Below are 24,049 nucleotides of genomic sequence, written 5' to 3' on the forward strand. Positions count from 1 at the left end.
GGAGTGGGCCTGGCAGACTGACAGCTGAAGATAGGAAAGGCCAGGGAAAAAAGAACATAGAATCATAGAAAAGTCAAGTTGGAAGGAACCTCACAAGGTCAGCCCATCTCTTGGAAAGGGCATCCTCTCCAGTGAGAAAGAAAAAGGAAGCAGGCAACCAAACCAAGAAAGCACACTCTAAAAAAGCTTTCATTGCTGTGTAAGAGTGAAGTGAAATAAAATGGCTGGAACCTAATAATAATCCACAAAGCAATATCACACAAAGCAAACAGTTGGCAGTCCAACAAAATTGAACTCTGTAACCCTAGCTGGAAGCAGTTTTATCAGAATGAAAGAACAGTCAAGAAAGATGACAAAATATGATAAAATAAATATAAAATAAAAGGTAAAACATGATAAGTAGTGTAAAAAAAAAATAAAGAACATTATATATACATGCACATACAGGCTTAAAATCTCTGCATGCCACCCACTTCCTTTTTATTCCATGAATACCAATTGTGCTAAATTCTGGGCTAACAGAATTTACTTTTCCATGTCATCTGTCATTCCATCCAGACAACCTCATCTACTGAAAATATGACTTAAAACTTTAACTTGAGAAAATTATTATTTACTTACAAGAATCATCATGGATTCCAACAGCTTGCTTGTTTTTCTGAGGAACAATTTGGAAATTGAGCTAAAGAATCGCATGCGTAGTTTATTTATCTTTATATTTAGGGAAACAAAAAGTGCTCCTAACAGGCCTCCAAGGATGCCTAAGAAAATGGTCGGAATGAAGGCCAAGATGCTCAAATCCAGTAAGTTCTTAACCTGAATTGAAAGAGAAGAGAAACAATACATTCTGAGAATTCTGCCACCAAGTTAAAATATAGCAGCTGCTCTTCTAAGTGAAATATGGTACAACAGTGCAACAACTAAGCAAAGATTTCTGTACAAGAAACAGATCTTTCCTTGAGGCTTTTGAAGTCCTTTTATTCAAGTTTGGGTTGATCTCATGAAGAGCCAAATACCTCCCCTTGCCAGATTGGGACCAGGAAGTAAACACCAACAATTAGCTCAATCGGCCACTTACACTGACTTTGAATGGCAGGAAACAGAACAAATAAGTCTGAAAGCTAAGTACTGCAGCTTCTTCCTGGGCCCCTCTCTCCCCAAGTAAAAGCCATGAATTAGACACAAATCTGTGATGTTTCTGCTGTTACTGAGAAAATTCAAAATTGCAGATGGCCAAATAGTGTGAAATCTTGACTGTACTGAAGTCAATGGCAAAACTCACATTAACTTCAATTAGCCCATATTCATTCACTGTACCTAAAAGCACCACAAACATTCTGACAAAAGGGTTTATTAAAATGTTAATCCATTTACACATGTTTCAAGATCACAGAACAAGCTCCAAGTAAAACTGTGAGAGACTTGAGGCTGCTGTATACAGATGTAAGGCTACTCTTTATGATCTAGGATCATAGCTGGGAAGGCAATGGGTCTTTTGTGATCTCTTTTATTGGACCATGTATAAGTTAATTGGGCTAGCTGTTGCTTAACTATATTAAATGAATGGAATAATCATTGTATGTACAGGTTGATTTAACAGAGTAGCAAAGCTATCAGGTAACTAACAAACCAATGTATACAGATAAGTCATTTCCCAGTAAGTACAGCTGGGGTCCTTAAGGTCCCTAGCAACATTACACTTAAAGATTTGATTAACATTTTGATTAACATTTTAAGTACAACAGAGCCACATATTCAGGCAATTAATGGCACAATGAAAAGAAAAAGGAGCCACAAAATTATTACACAAAAAATAAATAATGATTTTAGGCTGGTTTCCATTGCACCTTAAAATGAATGTGTTGCATAGGGACCATGCTGGGGCTCAAACAAGCCCTGGAACAGTCCCTGCCAGCCACCAATCACCTGATCAGGGCAGCAGCGGGACTGCATGTTCCCTATGTTTCCCCTGATCAGCTGATTGGTGGCAGACAGGGACTACACTGGGGCCCATTCAAGTCCCAACATGGTCCTCACTCTTCCTCCACTCAAACCCTGGAAGGGACGAGACCAGAGACGAGAGCCCATTTGAGCCTAGTGCAGTTGCTATGCTGCCACTACTCAGTTGATCAGCACCCAGCTCCAGTGGTTCGACCTGATACCCAGTCTCAGAATTGCACCTCCTGCCATTCACATGTGGCATAGCAGGAGGCACGATTGTTGGGATTGCAGATCAGATCCCATCATGCCTTTAACCTAATGTTGGTTAGCAGCCTTATATAACTAACCTCAGTCACATGTGGTTCTTACTTTTCAACTCCTACTCCTAGGGGTCAATTTTATGGAGATCATTGTTTTAATGTAATATATTATCTGAACCACTATGTTGTGTATTTGTACTAAAAAAGACAAGGTTAACTAAAGGCGTTTGCACTTGGAACATAAGAAGGCAAGGCACAATGGTAATTCTTAGTACTGATGACACTTCAATCCACAGTTTTGGATCAGCTACCAAGAAAATCTCCTATCTGTACAGATAAACTTCACCCATAATAATCCAATGCTCTAAATAAAAATAAAGTCAAGCTTCTTAAAAACCCTGAGCTCTGGAGATTTCCAGGGAGCTGTAGTTCAATAAATTTTACTTGTAACTTCCTGGATAAAGTGAAACTGAAGAAAACAAATATTTTTCTTGAGAAACATAACCCACAAGCTTTCAATTCAGAGTTTACTCACCATAAACTGTGTTAGTTAATACCCCAAAACTTGAAAGAAGTAAAATTTCCTGAGCTGAATGCTAACTGTAGTGAAAATATTTCTGGTTATCTGTACCAGCTGGAGAACTAAAAATTATAGAACCCCAACAGAAGTGATGTTGGTGGTAATTCTATCCAGTTTTTCCTCTGGGGACACTAAAAGATGATAGAAGGAGCCAGAATCCACTGCCCTTTCCTGAAAATGCTCTAAAATGAGCTTGTAAAAGGCTACAAATATTATTAAAAGCAGCAGTCAGTCTCAATAAATCGTTTATCCTTTTCTGTGTGTTAGTTGTATATAGTACAATTTTCTTTTTGTTGTGGATCAAACTTAACTTGTTTTCAGAAATGCTATGTATCATGCATATTATGCAAAAGGTTACCTTGCAAGCTGAATTAACTTATACCTTTCTTGACTGGGGAGGGGGACCTTTCAATTCTACATTGTTACATAGCAAACTAACAAAGCAGATTCACTTTTATTTATATAGGCACTTATTCACATGATGTTCAAAACAAAACAAACCTATGCAGCAAGAATTTGAATCTTAAACTCATAGCCAAGTACATTTCAAATGCCTCCGCTGATCTCAGATAAAATTATCACATGCTGAGAGAAATAGGCCCACAGGTATCCAGAAACTATCCATGACACCATAGTTTAAAACATGTTTATGAATGTTTTTATCTCTTCCCAGCATTTGTTTTATTGTAACCAAATGGAATTATATTATGGAATTCCAAGAGCCTACATCTGGCTAGAGATGAGGTGAGAAGGCACATGACCGCACAAAGGATTACTAACCAAGAGACTGCAAGAGACCTAACTCCATTGTTATTTAAACAGACCTAATCTGAAAAATGGAAAAAGTCAAGAGATTTTCTTTTTCTAGGATGGGAAACAATTATTGATACTTGTGCTAACAAAGTGAAACTAGCTATAGTAGGGATATTGTCAGGGTTCAAATTACACTTTGACTCGGGGGGGGGGGGGGGGCTGCAAAAAAAATTGGACTCCCCATCACAATGCCCTAACAAAATCAGAGACTCCTCCCCCACCCCTCCTGTTATGATTTTCAAATCTTACAAGGGGATTCTCATCTCTTATGGGGTGCTCAGCCCCCCCCCAAGTCCCTCCATAATTCAAACCCTGGATATTGTGAAAAGATTGTTCTGTGCAAATTTCTCCATACAGTTACCCAGCAGATCTCAAATATGGCCACTACCCGCTAATCTAATGGGATTCTGAGTGCAGGTATTTCTGCGTGAAATCACTTGAAGCTGATAGTGCTCAGCCCGCCATTGAATAAGGACCCACATCCTCAACTGTGCTCAAGCAGAGATTGACCACTATTACCCAATGGCCACTTTCTATTTTTTGTTTGCATACACAAGTTTTTTCTAAAACTCAGTCACAATTTGTGCAGATTTAATCACATTTTTGGAGTGTCACGATCCAGTATACACAAACATATCTTTCACTGCGTAAACAAATATCTGCAGTTTCCAAAAAATTTTATTTCTTTGTATTTGAACCCCTTTGTAAGCAACACATTGCAACAGAAAGAGTGTTTTCAGGGAAGCGTTTTTAAGACCTAAAACAACATCCAAGGGATCTATTATTCCTTAAATATTTTTTTTTCCTTTGTGTGCTTTGAGTCATCCAAATTTAAGGGAAAAAAGTTCACACACTTTGGCCCCAATAGGTTGAAGGTTAATAGGGCCTATGACAGCTAATGATTCTCCAAACTTGTTAGTCCTACATTCTGCCTGATTTAAAACTAACACAACTAACTGCTTTTTTCAACACAGAGATATTCATTGTATTTAAAAGGTCAGGTGACCTGACTTCTGATATTTTTTTCTGGTATGTTTACTTGCTATACCAACATATTCCATATGGTTGTGTGGATCAAATGAGGCTTTGCAAAGGCACCTCATAAGGAGTTAGCTGCCCAAGTGACATTTTGATGAATTCATTGCATTGAACCATCATCAGGCTGCTTTGAAAATCACAGCATAAAACTATGAGCTCTGTGCTCAACGCTGTGCAAGCATTCCCAGTGGAAAGAGAAAGAGTGGTTTGGAAGTAACTGTTCAGTGCATTACATTAAAGAACTAACATTTTCTACTAATTAGAAAGAATGCAATGCCCATCTGGATTCTCAGCTATTAGAGTGAAACTGCATACAGAGAAACCATATACAGAAACCAACAGTGATGCCTGTTGTGCAGATCATCATAATGCAAATTCAGCAAAAACTGTAGCAATTAAAATTGTAGTCAAACGTGTCCTAATCTATCATCTATGGAGCCAGCAAGACTTCACTGCCTAACAGATTCTTCTATTTAATCTACTTTCTGTATCTACAGCCAGCATTGTTGTTGGGAAAAAGTCTAGGATTTACTTGGACCTGCTAATGCAAGTTAGAACTACAAGCTGCCTCACCTTCATGTAAGTTACCAAAGACTACTAAACATGTGGTAAAGGATATCAGGGAAGTCATTTAATCTGCATTTACAGATAGCTGTTACATGGTATGGGATATGGCAGAGAAAAAGCTGCCTTTCACAATTGTAATTATAGCCCAAAAGAATTAAAAGCAGCCCCGCTTCAAAAAATGAAAATAAGTTTATTTCCCCACTTACACTTTACAATGTAATGAACCACATTGTACTGGAAACTAATTATGCCAGAGATATTTTCACCCAGTCCCTCAGAGGACCCTCAGTTAGGGGTGCTTGCCATATAAAATTATAAAGCCATGAGGTATATTTTTTTTACTACTCCATTTGGTACATACCCAGAATAAAATTCCTTTCTCTGCTTCAAAAAATCCAAAATGACCTCTGTAAACAAATCCATCAAGGGAAGAGGAGAGTAAATCCGTAGTGAATGTGGCCATCAGACAACAGAAGAAGGTTTGCCAGGCCAGTCTGACGTCCCAGAATGAAGCCACTTCCTCTAGTGTGAACAAGAGGCCACCCACTGGAGCACGAAACACTGAAGCTATCCCTGCTCCTGCACCGGCTGTAATGAAATTCCTCCTATGACAGATAGAAGTATCATTTATAGGAAAACCATGGGTTATGGCAAGTCATGCTTTAAGAGTCAACTCTACTTAGAAAATTCAAGCAAATTATTTAGAAAGGGACTGAACTTGGGGGTCTGGATAGTTGAGGGTGTTATTGGGACAGAGTCTTTCACCTCTGGGGTCTACATTCAAATCTGAGCCACAACAGCAGCAATAACTAGTGTCTGCATGGTGGCTTAGAAATAGTGACTTGATTTCACTTTACTGCCATGTACACAAAAAGTCCAAGTCATAAACCAAGCTGCTAAAAAAGCTGACACCAAAAACAAGCATAACTCTCAGAGCTGTCAGTTGTATATTCATATTATAGTGATGCTACCAGGGAGTTATATACAGAGGGCTTAGGAACCTGGGACAGCTCAGAAAGAGATGTAGTTTGAGTGATTGATCAATTTGCTTTATAGTTTTTTTTCTTTTATATCCTGTTCCAAATGAACTTCTCCCTCCCTACATTAGGAACGTTCAGCAAGGCTTGATTCCTCTTCAGAGCATGATAGTTGGTACTGATGGCATCATCTATCATGCAATTTGCCCACAGCTTTCTTTTAAACAGACCCTATTTTTCACTTGCTTAAAATTTTGCTAGATTTTAAGGCTAAAGTTTTCCATACCAAGTGCCTGCCTCAGACAATTTTCTATAAAATGGTTCGGCAAATTAGAAAAATATTTTAAGGAAAAATTCTCATAACCATTTCATTGCAAAGTTCCTACACTGCTATCCTTTAGAGAAGTGGTTTTCAACCTTTTTTCATTTGCAGACCCCTAAAAAATGTCAAATGGAGGTATGGATCCCTTTGAATTTTAAGTGTGAATATTCACATGCTTTTGATTGATCATAGTCGTCTGTTGCAGAGACCCCTTAGTCTGACCGCAGGGGTCCACAGACCCCAGGTTGAAAACCACTGCTTTAGAGCATGGATCTGAAATAAGAAAGCATGCTGGTATCAGGAATGTATCTTTTGCCTTTCCCATGAAAATGTGACCACATTTGGTCAAGTTGCGAGCTTCTGAAAAATCACAGTAGAGATCTGTTCATTAGAGCTTAATTCTCTGAAGATTTCTTTCTGTACTAAACACGCTCCAGCCTGAGCCCGCAAGAGCCAAGCAGGAACTTTCCCTCCAACTGCTTTCTAACTACCACCAGTAGTTGTAGAGAAGCCTTAGGAGCACAGTAAATCTCTACTTTTTTGGCCCCCCCTCCCAGCACTGACACAGTGACATGAAGAAGGCAGCGATGGCCTAATCAGATTGCAGAGGGGCAAGAAGGAAACAAGGATATGGAGCGGAGATAAGGAGAAGCTGGAGGGACCGGGGCTCAGAGGGAAAGGTGGTGTAAAGTCTGCCACTGCAGACTCCCATGTCTCGCCCCACTCCCTCCCTTGGAATAGAATCTAAGGATTTCCAAATCTCAACCTTCTTCTTCTGTCATTAAATAGCTGTAAATCCTCTGAGAGAATGTGTGCCTTGTCTCCCTCTAGGGCACTTGTCTATGTTACACCTCTTCTGTTACCACGTTACATTTTTCCTGTGTCCATGTGACAAAAATTGCCATTAAGCTAGCTAAATTGCATGTATGTATCCACGTTATCAGCTTTTATTGTTTTAGCTTTTTTTCTTCATGGTAATTTAAAACACCTCTGACATGTTTTATTTTTAGCTCCTAAATTTCTTCCATGAGGGCTATTTTATAGAAACAGCGTGCCGCCTGAAAGGTACCCCTCCCCCCCTTCACCCAGCCTTGGGAGATGCTTGTGTACACTTGGGGAGCCCTGCAGGGCTTTGCACGGAAAGGTTTGGCACCAAAAAAAGCTCCCGAGCTCCCCAAGCTGGTGTACACTTCGGGTTAGCTTTGCATAGAATGATTTTGCGCCTCAGCCAGCCGAGCGTCCTGTGCAACTTGCACCCAGGAAAACAGTGGCAGACGTGCTGTGGCTGGGTGTTTCTTGTCCCAGAGCGCCACCTGGCAGCAAGGTAGGACTGAAAGGGCATGAGAGTAAAATTGTTCTGATATTCCCTCTATCGCTTTTTAATAGTCATAGCATAATAAGCCCTTACGTGGTAAATTAAGTCCACGTTACTTATTTAGCCGTCTTAAACTAAGAAAGAAAAATTAAACCAGGAACGTTTTTAGTGAATGCCGAGTACATGTACAAGGGCCCCTAGTGGCTAGCACAAAGATGGCAACAACCTTCCACTTTTCTCAGGTAACTCTCTTTGCCCAAGTGACAGAGGTCTGTGCTGTGAATCTGAGGATTCAAACCATGTTGAAGAGCCATGTGGGAGCTAATATGGATTAACATGATGATCTCTTTACCTTCAGGTTGCTTTTAAAAAAAGTTGGAACTTACACGTTAACAACTGTATTAAAAGATTAACATTTCAAAGTTTCAGAGTTTCATAGTAGGTAGGGTCAGAAGGGACTTGAGCAGATCACCAAATCTGACCCCCTGCCATGGGCAGGAAAGAATGCTGGGGTCAAATGACCCCGGCAAGGTGTCTGTCTAGCCTTCTTTTGAAGACCCCCAGGGTAGGAGCAAGCACCACTTCCCTTGGAAGTTGATTCCAGATCCTAGCTGCCCTGACTGTGAAGTAGTGCTTCCTGATATCTAGCCCGAATCTACTCTCCATCAACTTATGGCCGTTATTCCTAGTTACTCCCGGTAGTGCTCAGGGGAACAGGGACTCTCCCATAGCCTGCCGGTCTCCCTTGGCCAGTTTATAGACAGCCACCAGATCCCCTCTCAGCCTTCTCTTCTGGAGGCTGAACAGGTTCAGGTCTCATAGCCTCTCCTCGTAGGGCCTGCCCTGCTGCCCCCTGACCACGTGAGTGGCCCTCCTCTGGACCCTCTCGATGCTGTCCACATCCCTCCTCAAGTGCAGCACCCAGAACTGGACACACTACTTCAACTGCGGCCTGACCAGTGTCGCATAGAAGAGGAGGATCACCTCCTTGGACCTGCTCGTGATGCATCTGTGGATGCATGACAAGGTGCAGTTAGGCTTCCTGACTCTGTCCCCACATTGGCAGCCCATGTCAAGCACTCAAAGTTTAATATAGACAAAATTAAGGTTACCAGTTAACTTGACCCAGTTACCTTGTATTATAATAGTGTTTTATTATATGACCACATACTGTCATATGTCAAACGTTTCAGAAATGGTAACTAGCTGCATATTCCTCGTTATCTGGGTTATCAACTTGAGCCTCCTGACAGTGATTTGCAAAAGTGGTGAGATCTCTCATCTATGACTGAAGTCAATAAAAGCAGCACTGTGAACATGTTCAATTCTATGAAATGCAAAAAAAATTGCTGAAAAATCACTGCAGCATCTCACCCAAAATTAGTGGATCCTTTCAACTTTCATCTCTCAGTACTAACCAAATCTTGTGTAGCACAAAGACATAAAAGGTAAATAATGAGGACACAAGGACAAACTGAAAAATGTAGAGAAAATGGCCACAAAGATTCAAGACTGAAGAAAATGCTTATAGTGCAAGGTGGAAAAAGCTTGATCTATGAAGTTTATCAAAAAGATGCCTCAGGGGTGAGTTGATTACAGGTAGGCTGACCATACATCCCGAATTTCAAAGGCCGGTCACAGCCAGTTGGTAAAAACTAAAACAAGAGTCCCAGAATCACAGGGGTGTGGGGCACAGTTCAGCAGAGCAGCAGGGTGGCATAGTGCAGCAGGCAGTTACACTTCGCCGCCAGACTGTGCCCACCCACGTCCCTGCTTACCCCTGGGTGTCTTGGGTTTCCTTATGGTCACCCTAATTATTGGGGATAGGTACCTTGATCAGTAGGAAATACCAGGTACTAAAGGGCTCTTTAATCTAATGGGTAAAGGCATAACAAGAATTAATGGGTGGAAGAGAAAGGGAGATTCAAATTAGGAATTAAGCACAAATGCTAAAGGTGAGGATGGCTAACCATTGGAGAAAGCTACCAAGGTAAGTGCAAGCTACCAAGGATCTCCATCTCTTCATACCTTCAGATAGAAACTGGATGCCTTTCTTGAAGGGAATGCTTTATGCAGACATAATTCATTAGTCTCAGTATGGGTTATCTGGGTTAAAAGTAATGTCTGAAGAGATACAGAGGGTAGACTAAGTGATCTAATACTCTACTAGCCTTACAATCTAGGAATCCCCCTGTATTGAATGGGGTTAATACTAGCATTTCACCTTTTAGGGGTCCAGGAATGTCTGTGAAACATTTGGATTTCATTAGTATAAGAACCACAGAGAAGCCCACGGAGAAACATAAGCAGAGTAGGGTAAGAATAGCATGCAATAATTAGTGCATGGGACCAAGAACACATGATCACCTTTGTTCAAAACCAAACATCAAAGTAGCTGCTTATTGAATGACCACCATCCATTCTGCAACACGGAATATGGCAGGGGTCCTATGGGCGAAAAATAGTATGTGACCACTTAATCAGACTGCATTATAATGCACATGGGACTGAATGAAGGCTACAACAGCCTTAAATCTGGCATTTTCTCACTGTTGACTGCTTGATTTTGAAACTTTTAAGATTTTAACATGTTTTTAATATACCTAAACACTGAAACTGCTCTGAGTGGTAACCACCACTGCATTCATGAGTTTCTATGCTTGGCCACCAGTAATTATGACCAATCCAGTTAATGTGACAAATTAAGACTTGGGCCTCTCTCTCACATTAGCAAGTGTTGACCACTGAAATCCAGAATACAAGATTCTTTAACATTTTGAATACTTATTAAAAACTTAAAAGGGTACTTGATGCCCAAAAGCTTGACCAACAGCTATCCCACCTACACAGATGGTCCATTAAAAAATATCCCCAAAAATCCTTGCATCTACACAAAACTGCTTTTATACCAATGGTATTTACTTTAAACGACAGCAGAGATAGTGATAAGCCCATTTACTGCCTTCAAAATACCAGAGAACTAGCTGGCTTCTCCATCCTCCCCCTTAAGAGATGACAACACAGAGGAGGAGCCAAGTCTTGTTCACTGCTTAAAGTTAATCCTTTCTTTATAAACAGGATTTTTAGATGACATGTTTCTCCCAAGATTTTTCCAGTCTCAGAGTTAACTGTTCCCTCTAATTATCTTATATTGTACTACAAAACAAAAGCAAAATCTTTTGCTGTTCCTCTTACAGTAATCACTAATTTCTTCCATGAGTAAGTTTGTTTAACAGGCCTGTCTTAGATTTATTTCAGTGATTGATGATAAAAGTTAAAGACAAAAGCATATCACATATCTTGCAAGCTGTGCTTTATGATTATCCTTTAAACCACAAATAGTTCACAATAGCCTTTTCTTGCTTAGATGAGGGGTTCCCCCCCACCCCATTTCTCCCTTTCCTTGGAAACCAAACAAACACTACAGTTTTGTATTCATGTATTTTATAAGCCAATAAGCAGCATCTGCAAGACATAATTTGACCTTTTAAATCGTTACTGATATAATTAATTTCACTGAGTTCAATGACACTATTCACAAGATTGGATTTGGAAGATCCATCTAGACCATATACAGAGGACCTTCAGATTTAAGGCAGTATATACAGTCTCCTTTTTTGCAGAGAGGGAAAAAACCCACAAGCCTGTATCTTCTATGTATGCAGCAGGGAATAAACTGACATCTTGGGATCTGCAGTATAATCAGGACTGAAAAAATATGCAGGTCTGAAAACCATTTGAGTTGAAACTTTTGTCCAAATTAATTAAGTCTGGGCCTTTATACCCACTTTAAATAGATGTACAGGAAATGTCAATAGGAGGTGCAAGGCAATGGAGGCTTAGTCTCAAAGTGTTAAATTAAATGTTTTCATAACCATTCAACATAACTATTACACAGACATTGCTTTAACAGATCTCCACATGGGACAGCCCGGCATAGCTCAGCTATAGAAAAAAATCACTGGGAAAGGAAGAGATCCCTTTTTAATGGAAAGGGACATGAATATACTTGAGTCGCATTCATACCTCCATACAGAAAGAGATATTTTCTTTCTACAACCATCCAAGAAGCTAGAACATTATTAGACCAAATGTTCCATAATTTTATTAACTCGCTAGCTATTTGATTAGCAGCTTAGCATGTCTGCTATGAGAATCAGAATGTGGCAACTGTGTCTTCAAAGGCTTAGCAATTATATTCTGTCAATCACTTACTTATCAGCTGAATTCTGAAACCTTGTGAAGAATGGGAGATGAATTCCCAGGGTATCTGACTTCAACTGGCTCAGACCACAACCTATTATTGCACTGAAAAAGCATTTTTTTTTAATTAGTGAAATTTTTAAAAAAATTATTCACACAGCAACTGAAGTCAAAACTAAAATGGCCAGGTCCTTAGCAGACATGGAGCAACAAAGCAAGACTGACATCAACAGATCTAATACAGGGCCCGCAGAACACATTACCTTTAAAATATACAATGTTCTGTTGACACAGGAGACTATTAAAACTTTTCAGGTTAATAATTCAGAGATTAAAAGGTCTCTTCACAATGATGATAAACCATAAAGGCTGCTTTGATGAGCTGTGTGTTACTATCTCCCTAAATGTGCTGACATGATGAATTATAATCCATCATTTTAGTCATCAATCCCAGTTTAATGACCACTGGGAACAGAACAGTTATATTCTCAGTGGAAGATGTATAATGATTACAATTACCACCATACTTTCTAGGCTGTGTTTCAGAACTACATCGGAAGGAAGGAAGGGGAACATAGAGGAAACCCTGTTTTCATGAACATTTTACAAATCAGGAAAACCGTTAAATGCTTTGTAGAAAATTAAAATTTTGGCCCACAGCTAAACTGGCTGAGGTTTTTTTTTTAAACAGTTGTGCATGTTTATGCATAATTAAGGTAAGTGCTGTTCAGAAAATTCAATTAATTTAATTATTAACTCTGTATTGCAAAGCATCAAATTAATGCTGCACCAGCTATCTTTATGTAAGTTTGGTGACATTTCTGGACCATCTGTCATGGTTAAAAATAAACAAAGACATGCACACAAAGGAAAAAAAAAATCACAGCTGCAGGCACCGACCTCTTGGAGACAAAAGTCTGAAAGTAATGAAAACAAAGGAAACCCAAAAAGAGAGCTAGGCCTTGGTAATGACTGTCTGAAAAGTTTGTGGCCACCACTAACTAAATCTTGTTCTCTTTTTGTTTTTTTAAACCTTAGTCATTTTTCCAGGCTACTGCACCTACATACAAGTAAAATGCACAAAGTGGTAGAAAGGAGTTTATTGCTTGGTAGAGACTGAAGAGGAAGAACCAACCCTCAAGACTGAATATTTTACACAAAAATAGGGATAAGAAGTAAAATGCTAAGCTGCCTAGAAAGGAAATAAACTATCTGAAAAGAGGGAACCCATTTCTAACCTGTCTAATCAAGACACTACTTAAATATGGAAAACTCCAGTCCCATTAAAATAAATGAAGGAAACTATTGCTCTCCCAGAAACATGACAGAAAGACTTGGAGATTGTTTGTTTGTTCTCTTTTATTTAAAGCAGGGGGAAGGGTGAGGGGGGGATTAATTAAATGCTTTCTTAAGCAAGAATATATATTCCAGGGGTTCTCAATCCCTGGGCCACAGCAGATCAGCTACCAGCCCGTAGCACGGTCAGCTGCTGGACCGGAAGTGATTGCTCCTCCTTCTGCAGGTCCCATGGCAGCGCAGGGTTTGTCCCCCCCCCGTCCCTGCCCAGGGTGGGGGTATCCTTGCTTGTCTTCCCGCTGGAAATTCTGGCCGTGGTCGGCTGTGACTGCTGGGCCATGGTTTGCCAGGCCATGGTCACTTCCAGGCCACGGTTTGCTGGGCCGCAGCATAAAAACTTTGGGAACCCCTGATATATTCAATTATTTTCCTATCCATGAATATGACCCCACCTCACAACTTAAAAGTATGTATCTCCAATTTGACTGACAAACCATTATTTTACCATGCTTGCAAAGAAAAATAGTTTAGACCAATGGATTTGGTCATTGTTGACCATAAGCGGTTTTGGGGCAGGGAGTAAAATGAGGTGTAATCTAGGAAAGTTAAAAAGTCTGAGGTCCTGATTGCCCACTGCCTTTCAACTTGTGCAGTTATTTACACCTGTGCCAAGCTCATATAAAAAAGCACCACATATGCGAAAGAACAATTTGTATTGGTTGAATTTTATACCTACTTTGAGCACGAGTAAATAATTAAGATGCAACTTAATGGACAAGCAGGCCCTAACAGCTCCAACATTTCCACAGTGTTTCTTACCCCAAATGAATCATAGGGCCCTCTGGTCCACAGAAGAGTCCAGATGCCACAGCTAACACACAAGACACAAATGTTCCCAGAAAAGTCTTGATATTAAAAATATGTTGGATAGAAGCCCCATTCAGAAACCCAGTGACTTCTGGCAGTCCACATGGTACACCTGCTGGGCAAAAGAACTGAAAAGAGAAAGAATTAAGGATTACTTCTAAACACATTCAGACCCATCAGCATGTTAGAATTCTAGCTGAAAATGCTTCATTCACATGGTACACAACTGGTCTCAAGTCTTACAAAGAAGTTGGGAGATATGGCTGCAGAATTCAGGGTCCCTGGACCCTGGTGAACACCATCAGCAGCAGCAGGGGGGCAAGCAACAGCTATGCAGATACAGTCCTCGCTTGCTTCACTGCCATCCACCCTTGGATCCACACTGCTGCCTGTTCCAGGACAAGGGCTGCCACCCATTCCCCTACTGGTACTCCCGGCCTCTCACCCACTGATGCTGCCAGACACTCTGCCACCCTCATTGCTGCCCACTCTGGTCCCTGACCCATGCTGCTATCTGTTCCTGACCCACTCCCCTACCTGTGATGTCACTCTATGCCTGACCCAAGTAGACAGCTGCTTCCAGAACTGCCACTGGCCCCAGACCCAGATCCACTGCAGCTGCTGCTGGCTCCAGGAATCTGGCCTGGGAGAAGCACCTATGGTCCATATCCAACCCAAGGTCCAGGGTTGTTTGACACTCCTGCCCTAGAGCGTTGCTTGCCTTTTTGTGATTAAATTGATGATAACTCACTGTGTTCACCTTGGAATTTGATAAAGGCCTTTTTTGAACACCAAGCCTGTGGAAGTTGCACCAAATTCCCATTTTATCATCAATATACATTTGGGCTAAGTACAGACATTTGGGAGGTTAAATTGGGTTCAAAATGACCACCCAATTTAAACTTAGCTCATCCTGGTGCTGACCTTACACTTAACAGACCTGGTCTCAATGACCAGCAATTAGTTTAAACCTGTAACGGAACAGAAGTTGCTTGCACACAAACTGATCTAAAAACTGCAGAACCCACTTTAAGATAAACCTTGATTTATGTAGTATCAGACTTATTTGATTTAGGTCAAACCAGTACATGGAACTTCTCTGCACAGACCCAGGGATGGGAAAACCCAGCCACTGGTCCCAACCTTGGGGTTGCTCTCCCCCCCGCCCCCCCCGCACCCAGCCCCACTGGGCTTTTGTTTGCCCATACCCCTCTCCTCCCACCTCCACCCCAGCTAGCCCTGTCATAAGCTGCTCCAGGTGCAACTGCTTTTGTCAGCATTCGCCACTACCAGAGCTGAGCAACTTGGTCACAATGCAGGGAGGGGCAGAAGGGATAGGGATGTAGTTTCACTGGGTGGGCTCAGGGGCAGGCTAAAAGTAGCCCTTGATCCCCTCCAAGCCCCTACCATGGACCCTTCCAGACACTCCAAGATCCCAGCAAAACCCTGTGGGTTTTGTATCTGCCCCCCCCCTTGCAGGTTGCAGCAGCACCCCCCACTGTACCCATGGGTCATGTTTGCCCCCTCCACCCTTTGCAGGTTGCACTTGCCCCCCCCCCAACTTTGCACCTGCCCCCTATCCCCTGGTGGACTCCCAATCCATTCTTGCCCTTCTACCCCACCCACAAGTTCTGCCTGCCCCCAATCCCTTGGTGAACCCCCAAACCCCTCCAGTCTGCTGGACCCAACCCCCTGCTAGCCACACTCCCATCCTGACTTACTTGATATTGGGTAGCTATTTTGAACCAATTTAACTTTCCTCTAATGCCCCCAAATGGGGTAAAACTTACCCAGCTATTTATATCCTCACTGATTTTGCCCCAGAGGCATCTACAGAAGTTGCATCTGCCTACACAGATGAATATCAAAACCAGGAACTCCTGCCCCAATAGCCTATCACACAGAAATTATAGAAAATGTTGACAGAACCTTAGTTACAGCAGCATTTGAAGGCACAACAGAAAGATAGATAGGCCGCATCCAGATGAGCACGGCCGTGAGGCATGTGGTACCGCAAACACGTCTGCAGTGCCATATACTGTATGTTCAGCTGTTCTCTGCACTTCAAGGGAGCAGCATGGGGGGTTGGCCCTGAATATCCAGGGGTCAAAAAAGCCCATGCAAAAAAAATTAGAGGGGTGCACACGGGGACAGTATGCACTGCTCAAAACCAGATCCTAGCCAGTTGAAGCCACACGCTGGCTGCCAGCCAGGCTCCAAGCAGCAGGATTGCCACTACTGCAGCCCCAGGAGGCCCCCCAGGACCCCAAATAAGGCTGCTGGGACCAGCCCAGTGCTAGCCACAGTCTCTCCTACCCCACCTGGGGTAACTTGCCATGCACCAGTTGTCCCTGGGGAACCAAACATTCAGGCTCATGTGGATGCAGCCATAAGGATCAAACAAGGACTTTGATCCCAGCGTTGCAAGGATTGCAGCATCCCAACATCCTTCATTTCCTGGAACTATTTCACATTTTACAGTAGTTGTATAAGAAGCTTAATACTTACCACCACAAATCCCGAAGATACAAGAATCATGGCCAGTCCAGATCCAAGTATGCAAATCCAGGTCATATGAAAGTTTCCATTCTGATAGTTTTACAAATAAATTGAGATCATCAGTGGTATTAAACACAAGTATGTGCCCTGCTAACTGTATATAGTGGTAAAGAGGAAGAGAGAGACTCGTACTATTTTTTTTGTCTGAGTTTATAATGCATTAATAACATAAGCCTCAAATTTTTCTGCTTGGCCACTATGTGTGCTTTTCTTATCATGAATGCACCTCTTAGCAAAATCAAGGAACTACTGCATCCTTTTGCCCATCTTCTCTCTTAATACACCATAGCAAGTTTTACAGTTTAGCATATAAAAGTGTAACCAGGGAATAAAATAAAGCCAGTTTTGCAGACTCTTCACAAGATATCAGTTTCAAAGTCTGCTTTTAGATAATGGTACAGGTTCAGAGAACTTCCTATTTTTTCCCAAACAAGTCTGCTTATCATGGTATTTTATTATTAATTGAGGCCCCAGTACTAAGCACTGGAGTCAAAGGGTCTCAAGTATGTCGTTAAGTACTTGAGGGAAACACTTTCATAGATTAGGCCTGAATATATTTCTACAGTAATTCATCTTGTTGTGTTTTATCCATTAATACTAGCTGCAAACTCATCTAGAGTGCTTCTCTGCTTTTCCTCTATAAAAGTGACATATTTTATGTTCAGTATTTTTGTTTTAAAAAAACTATCAATCTGCCAGAGTTTAAGTTTGTTTATCTGAATTTGGATTAACCACAGTCATGCTTGTCTTCAGAGACACAAGAACATCACAAAAATGTCAGCTACCACATCTTTCATAATCCCATGGTGTTGTACTCTGATTCACCATGTATTCAAGTCAAAGAGGTCTCCTTTGTTCTCAAAACCATTGTGGTAAAGCAGACCACTGAAGCATTCTTGTCCACACTTTATGTCAGGTCTTTTATCCACAGACTTACTTAGCAAAATTGGTGAAGTGCGCAGAACTGAGTTCTCTGCTGATGAACTTCCTAACTATGAGTTCGAGAAGATCCAACCACCACCAAGCTTCTTTTCCCATTCATCGGGTGAACTTTGCCACTCTCTCCTACTTAACTCCCTACTTTCAAATCATAGAATTAAAATAGCTGAACTCTAGATGACCTTCCAGGTTCCTACTTTTCCATTATTATTTTAGATGAAAGTTCTCTCCTCACACAAATACGCCTCTCAACAAAACCCTGAAACACACTTTAAAAAAATATATAGCTATTTAACCATAGTTTTACCCTTTTTTAAAAACTATTTCAGGATTTTGCTCCATCCACCAAAATACCACAGATAGATTGAAGCCCGATTTCGTTTGTTTTTTTTTTTAAAGAAACCTGAATTCTTTGTATGTTAAGCTTCCAATGGTACTGTGTGTAGGTTTGCTTGGGGGCCACTTCATCAGAACTTAATATACACACAAACATACATATATACACATTAAGTTCTGGTAAAGTGGCCCTAAAGCAAACCTACACAAAGTACCACTGGAAATTTGACATACAAAGAACTCAGGTTCCTAATGTGTCATCCAAAAGACCCACAGCAAAGCGTCAACTTAGCTCATCTGCCCCAGAGACTCGGATCAAGTAAGTCTTCCTCAGGATGTATACTTGTCATTGCAGAAATATAGGCATTGCAACCTGAACCATGGGCCTATAATAATATAATAATCCACCCCTACTTCCTTTTGATACTGGCTGAATCTTATATATTTTTATCAGTTGAAATCAAAACTCTTCCCGAAGTAGGTAAATGTTATCCTTTCTGTTTTACAGAAGAGGAAATTAAGGCACAGAATGGTGACATGACTTGCCCAACATCATCCAGCAGTCCAGGTACTGAGTCAAGGATGGTATGCAAGTCTGGTGAGTCCCAGTCCACCACAGTTGTGTGTGTGTGTGGACTAAGTCAATCTGCTGCATTAGGTGCATTCATATTTAGTTCCAATTTCTGGCCACAATGCAAATCCAGGTCTGCAAACCAGCAATACTTTCCATTGATAATGAACTTTTTCTGAGTAGTGACCAAAACTGACCATGCATCTGAAGACTAGGCCTACAATAGTGCAGAAGTGCACTAACAGGCTTGAGAAGTGTTTCCTTTTTTCCAAGAGAAGTTGGAAAAATAATTTAAAAGATCTGACTACTAGAAAATAAAAGTCTTTGGGACAGTGATTAAAAAGATATAGCTCCATAACATTCTTCATTCAGATCTGTCTAGCAGAGTGCAATAAAATCTTGTCTACCAAAGAGTTGTCTGTACAGTCAGAAGCCTTGCAAAGCCAGCTGCTTATCATGTACTGTGCTTCAGATATTATGTTTCCCAGTGATGCAGCAAATGCTTTATCCAAGCCATTAAGAACAAGTTCTTAAGGTAAGTAATTACCAAGTAAAAATGCTATTAAGTAGAAATTCACCTTCAAACTAAGCTGGAAGCACAGTGCCAACTGTCAGGTAAAAGTTTCATGTTCATGGAGTTTGACTATCCTATCTCCCAGAAAAGTGTAATGAAGAGAAGAGGTCAATATTTTCTTTTTATGCTCACCTGAAGGTAATTTTCTACCAGTTTCCATTTCAATTTGATGAGACAGTCAATTATCTGATGAGTCAGAAATCCCAGCATTCCCACTCCTATTCCAATTAGCCCCATCAACAGCCATCGATCCCAGTCAGTTCTAAAAATGGAAGAGTACCATTAGCCTTCTGTACAGCTAAGTGTGGTTTGTCTAACAAGTAGGTACACCTCTTTTATGTCTGATTTTATTATAATCATAAAATTGCAAGAGGAAGAGGCCAAAACATAGAAACCTGATGTCTCTTGTTTCCAGTTGTATCAAGTAGGAAACTACAAGTAAGTACAAAGATAGAGCTTCTACTGGAAATTGGTTCCATTTGCTAACAAAACTAATTAGCATTACTACAAAATAACATATCCATGTATTTTGTAATATGTGTTTGCACAGATGTTTATGCATAAGTGTGGGAGTAGACCAGTAATGGGCAATTATTTGGGCCCAAAGGCGTTTTGATGAGCTGTTGCGGGCTGGGTCACCACAGGTCCTCCTGCCCCCTCCCCCACCGTCTGCGCAACAACTCTATAAAAACTCCCTTTGGGGCTTTGGATGGGTGGGAATAGTGTTCAGGAGTGGGACGGGAGGGAGAAGTCAATCTGCTGTCTGTGTGCCCTGCCCTGTGAGGGGGTGGGGAAGGTGTGTATAGGGGTATTTGTGGGGTGTGGGGAGGGGTGCCTGGGTGCTTTTTCCAGGGAGTCAGCCAGGGGTGAGGGGAGGGAGAGGGAGGCAAGGGGCACGTGCAGCATAGCTCACTTGGGTGATGTTGTCCACAGCTGTCCCCGTGGCATTCTCTGGGGGCAGCTATGGGCCAGGTTCACCCAGTTGGTGGTCTGGATCTGGCTCATGGACCATATTTTGCCCATCCCTGGACTAGGCTACATACAGAAGGATCTCAAAAGCTGTTAAAATTAAGGGTTGAAAACTTGTACTTCTATGTCTGAGCACTAAGAAAGGAATGCAGTAAGTGGCTGTTCTTCCTCTCTAGTAAAGGTCCAATGCTGACAATGAATCAAGAATGAAATCCAGTGTCCCACAAAACAATTTTAGCAAGATCATTGACAATGCAAGTATTTCCACCCACTTCTGCAAGGTTTCCCAACTCTACCCATAGGCCATATCTTCAGGTCATTTTAGCACTTGGCCTCTGCTGTAAGATGCATGGACTGTCGACAAACTTCAACTATAATGAAGCGATGTGGCGTGAAGACACCTGAGAATTGAACTGAGATCACATCAGAGCAATCAAATTCTATAAAACCAGTTTTTAAAAAAAAAAAACCTTGTCCAGGGTAGAAGTGACACAGAAAAGATTCTCAGATCTTGCCTTTACCTGGAGCCATGGGGAACTGGTAGCACTGAAACCTCCCTCCAATAGACCTAGGCAGTTGCTCCAATAGACCTAGGTTGCTGTCTAGAAAGGGTGTTTGCTACAATCTTCCAGTTCAGCTTAATGAGGGGTAATAAGGCAGATAAAACTCAGCTATCAGTCTCATGTTCAGTTGAGTTAACACTTGCATTCCAAAGCCTTAGGGGCATTTTTTGTTTGTTTGTTTTAAGTGGTAGTCCTGCATAGTAACAGTAGCTCCCTACGAGACCATTACAGGCTGCTATTATCAGTCACTCTCTTTCTCTGTTTTAGATAAATGCGTTGATGCAACCTGTGCCCTAGAAAATAGTGTCTTTGTCTCTAGTTTGTAGATGTCTCAAATATAATGCTCATCTTTAATTATGTATAAATAACAATCCCTGATGTATGCAAGGAATCATTTACTGCTAAAACCCTCCCCATCAGATATTACTGACTTTCAGGCTTGTATAATATTGCAGAAAAGGCCATTTTTTGCTTTTAGAACACACTTTTATTTTCAAGCAATTTCCATGAAAAGACTATCCAAAGATTCCCTACAAGGTCTTTAATACCACGTTTCCTTCCAAATTGTACAAGTTGAACAGTGAGTTGTATGATTTCCTTGCTCATTATATGCATCAGAATCAAAAGTATGAACACTTTAGGGAAATGATTTTAGTAAAAAGTTGTTTACCCAGTTGCTTCCCTGTGATTATTGAATCATAGAAATAGGGATAAAAAGTAGGGGCGTGTAAAATGGGCCGTATTCTATTCACATTCAACCCAAATAGGGACAGTGATTCGATTCATTGATTCGGCTCGCTGTCTCCAATTCGATTCAGCCAAAACTGAATCTGAAGATTCGATGCCAATTCAGAGAATCAGCAGTTCGACCATAGACACAGCTTTAAATGGTTTTTTTGTGGTTGTTTTTGGGGGGGGGTTTACATACCTTGAAGTACCAGGCATGGCTTGTGAACGCTGCGACGCTGGGGTGGATGAAGCATCCCACAGGAGCATGGATGCCCCCCCCCCCCATGTGGTTGGCAGCAAACCTGGAAGTGACCTGGAAGTTGGGTTTGCCACCAAGCGCACGGGGGGGCTCCCCACATCCCTCCCCAGCTCAGCAATTAGCTATAGGGGACCCCAGGTACCCCCCCAGACCCAGGAGGCATGAGTCACCAAGCCGAGGGAGTGAGGGGGGGGGGGCCAGCATGCTCCCCAGTGAACCCAAAAGTGGTCCAGAAGTGCTTCTGGTCCACTTTTGGGTCTGCTGCCAAGCACACTGGGGAGCCTCCCCCCTGGTGGGACGCTCCACCCACCCCACCATTGCAGCATTCATGACCCACCGAGTACCTTGAGGTATGTAGAAAAAACATTTAAAGCTGTGTCTATGTCCAAATCGCTGAATCGTTCCAAATCTCTCCAAATCAATTTGGAGGGTTCCGATTCGATTCGGAGAGATTAAAGGGTCTCCTGATTTAATTCAGATTCAGAGATTCAGCCACTGAATCAGGCCAAATTTCCGCTGAATCAAATCAGGGACTGAAGCTTCGCACAGCCCTAATAGAAAGGACCTCAAGCAGTCATATTGTCCATCCGCATGCACTGATGTAGGATTGACTACACTTATACCATTTCTGATAGATGTTGTACAACCTGTTCTCAAGAACCTTCACGCCAGGTACAGACATTATACTTTCACTGGTATAAGTGATTGGAAACTGGTCTATACTTTTAACAGAACAGAAGCTTGGCACACAAAACCAGTTTATACCCATAACAGATCAGAAATTCGGCACACACTGATTGGTTTTAAAATGGCAGAACCTGATCCAAGATTGCCCCCCCCACCATAGAGTAGATGCATGTTCTGTTCACTACTGATCTAAACTACACTGCTTACAGAAAATTGTACAACTTATATCAATCTACCCTGGCTTTTTTTAATGTCTGTACCTAGCCCCAATGACAGAAACTACACAATCTGCTGAGGTAATCAATTCTAGTGCTTAATTATCCTTCCAGATTTTTTTTTCCTAATGTGCAATCTACATTTCAATTGCTGTAATTTACTTCTTATCCTACCCCACAGTGGATACAACCAATAGTTTATTACTTTCTTCTTTGCAGTAACTTTTTACAAATGTAAAGATCATCATGCCTTTCCTCAGTCTCCTCTTCTCTAGATCAGGCAAACCTACTGCTTGCACAATCTTTCCATACAGAGCACGTTTTCCAGGCATCTTCATTTTGTTGCTCTCCTCTGTACTTTCAATTGGTCCATATCTTTCATTAAGTGCAAGTATACAATGGAGGTCTTTCTTCTGGTGTGTGAATACTTAACATCGCTTTCAAAATCACTTCTCCTCCTATATCCCAGCGTAATGTTTGCATTTTTTCCAAAATAGTATAACATTATTGACTTTTTCAATTCATGATCCATTGCAACTTCAACATCCTTTTCTGAAGAACTGCCATCTAGCCAATTGCTCCCAACCGTGTTTTTGTTTAGTTGATTATTCCTACTAAATGTATTACTTTCCAATTTTTTCAAGATCATTTTGAATGCTGATCCTGTCTTTCAAAGTGTTTGCAACCATTCCCAGTATGGTATCATCTGGAACGTATGCTTTAACAGCATATTCCAGTCCATGATGCAAGTTGTTAATGAAAATAATGAATTGCACTGACCCAGGAGAGACCACCCCTGGACCTCATATGATAATTCCTTCCAGTATGACAGTGAACTATTGATTACTACTCTTTGTGTACAGTTTTCCAATCATTCTTGTACAATAATTTCAGCTGTATTGTATTATTTTATACTCTCACCCTTCCTTTTTGCAGGCAGCCATCACAAGCATAACATTGTCATTTTATTTTGAATAATACTTCAGGATTTGACATCATCTTCACTCAAACAAGCTCAATTCATTTGGCAAACATTAGTAAACAGTCTCTTAGCACCACTGTGACAAAAGAGGAATAAATCCTCATCTTGTGGAATACTAAGAGGCATAGAGAACATGTTCTAGGTCCAACAGACAAGGCAGAAGCACGTGTCTGAGACAGAACTAGAAAAAAAAAGCCTAATTTTCTGATGATCAGTCTCAGGTTTGCACCACAAAACCTCCTTCCTCCAAACCAACAAATGAAGGATTTTTCCATAGTATGATCCTCGAATCTGTTTAACTCGCTACCACTTGCCAGACAACTCACCTGAATAGCAATCAAGAGTCAGGATACAAATGTTATGTGCTACCTTAGGCACACCCTCTCTGTACCCTCATCCCCACATGTAATATAGGAATACTATTTTATTTCTCTCAGGAGATTAATCTATTCTCTCTGAGGTACCCAAGGGTTACGATAGGAACAGC

The 24,049-nt window shown here is 41.3% G+C and overlaps 1 protein-coding gene across 3 annotated transcripts in view; it reads right to left on the reverse strand.

Annotated features, from left to right (window-relative positions):
* LOC102570620 (H(+)/Cl(-) exchange transporter 6) overlaps positions 1–19,627 on the reverse strand; it is a 133,564-nt gene extending 113,937 nt beyond the window's left edge. Inside the window, exons 1-6 of one of the 3 annotated variants that reach the window (XM_059724106.1) lie at positions 19,291–19,627; positions 16,688–16,768; positions 14,132–14,307; positions 12,029–12,121; positions 5,561–5,804; positions 622–816 (exon numbers count right to left, since the gene is read on the reverse strand). In XM_059724106.1, the coding sequence (XP_059580089.1) occupies positions 622–816; positions 5,561–5,804; positions 12,029–12,121; positions 14,132–14,307; positions 16,688–16,768; positions 19,291–19,395 (894 nt within the window). In that variant the 5' untranslated portion in view covers positions 19,396–19,627. The remainder of the gene's footprint in view (positions 1–621; positions 817–5,560; positions 5,805–12,028; positions 12,122–14,131; positions 14,308–16,687; positions 16,769–19,290) is intronic. The other 2 variants (XM_059724107.1, XM_019498718.2) reach the window with 2 other exon arrangements.
* Positions 19,628–24,049: the final 4,422 nt, after the last annotated feature.

This window comes from Alligator mississippiensis, chromosome 3 (genome assembly GCF_030867095.1).
Source record: "Alligator mississippiensis isolate rAllMis1 chromosome 3, rAllMis1, whole genome shotgun sequence".
NCBI lineage: Eukaryota > Metazoa > Chordata > Crocodylia > Alligatoridae > Alligator > Alligator mississippiensis.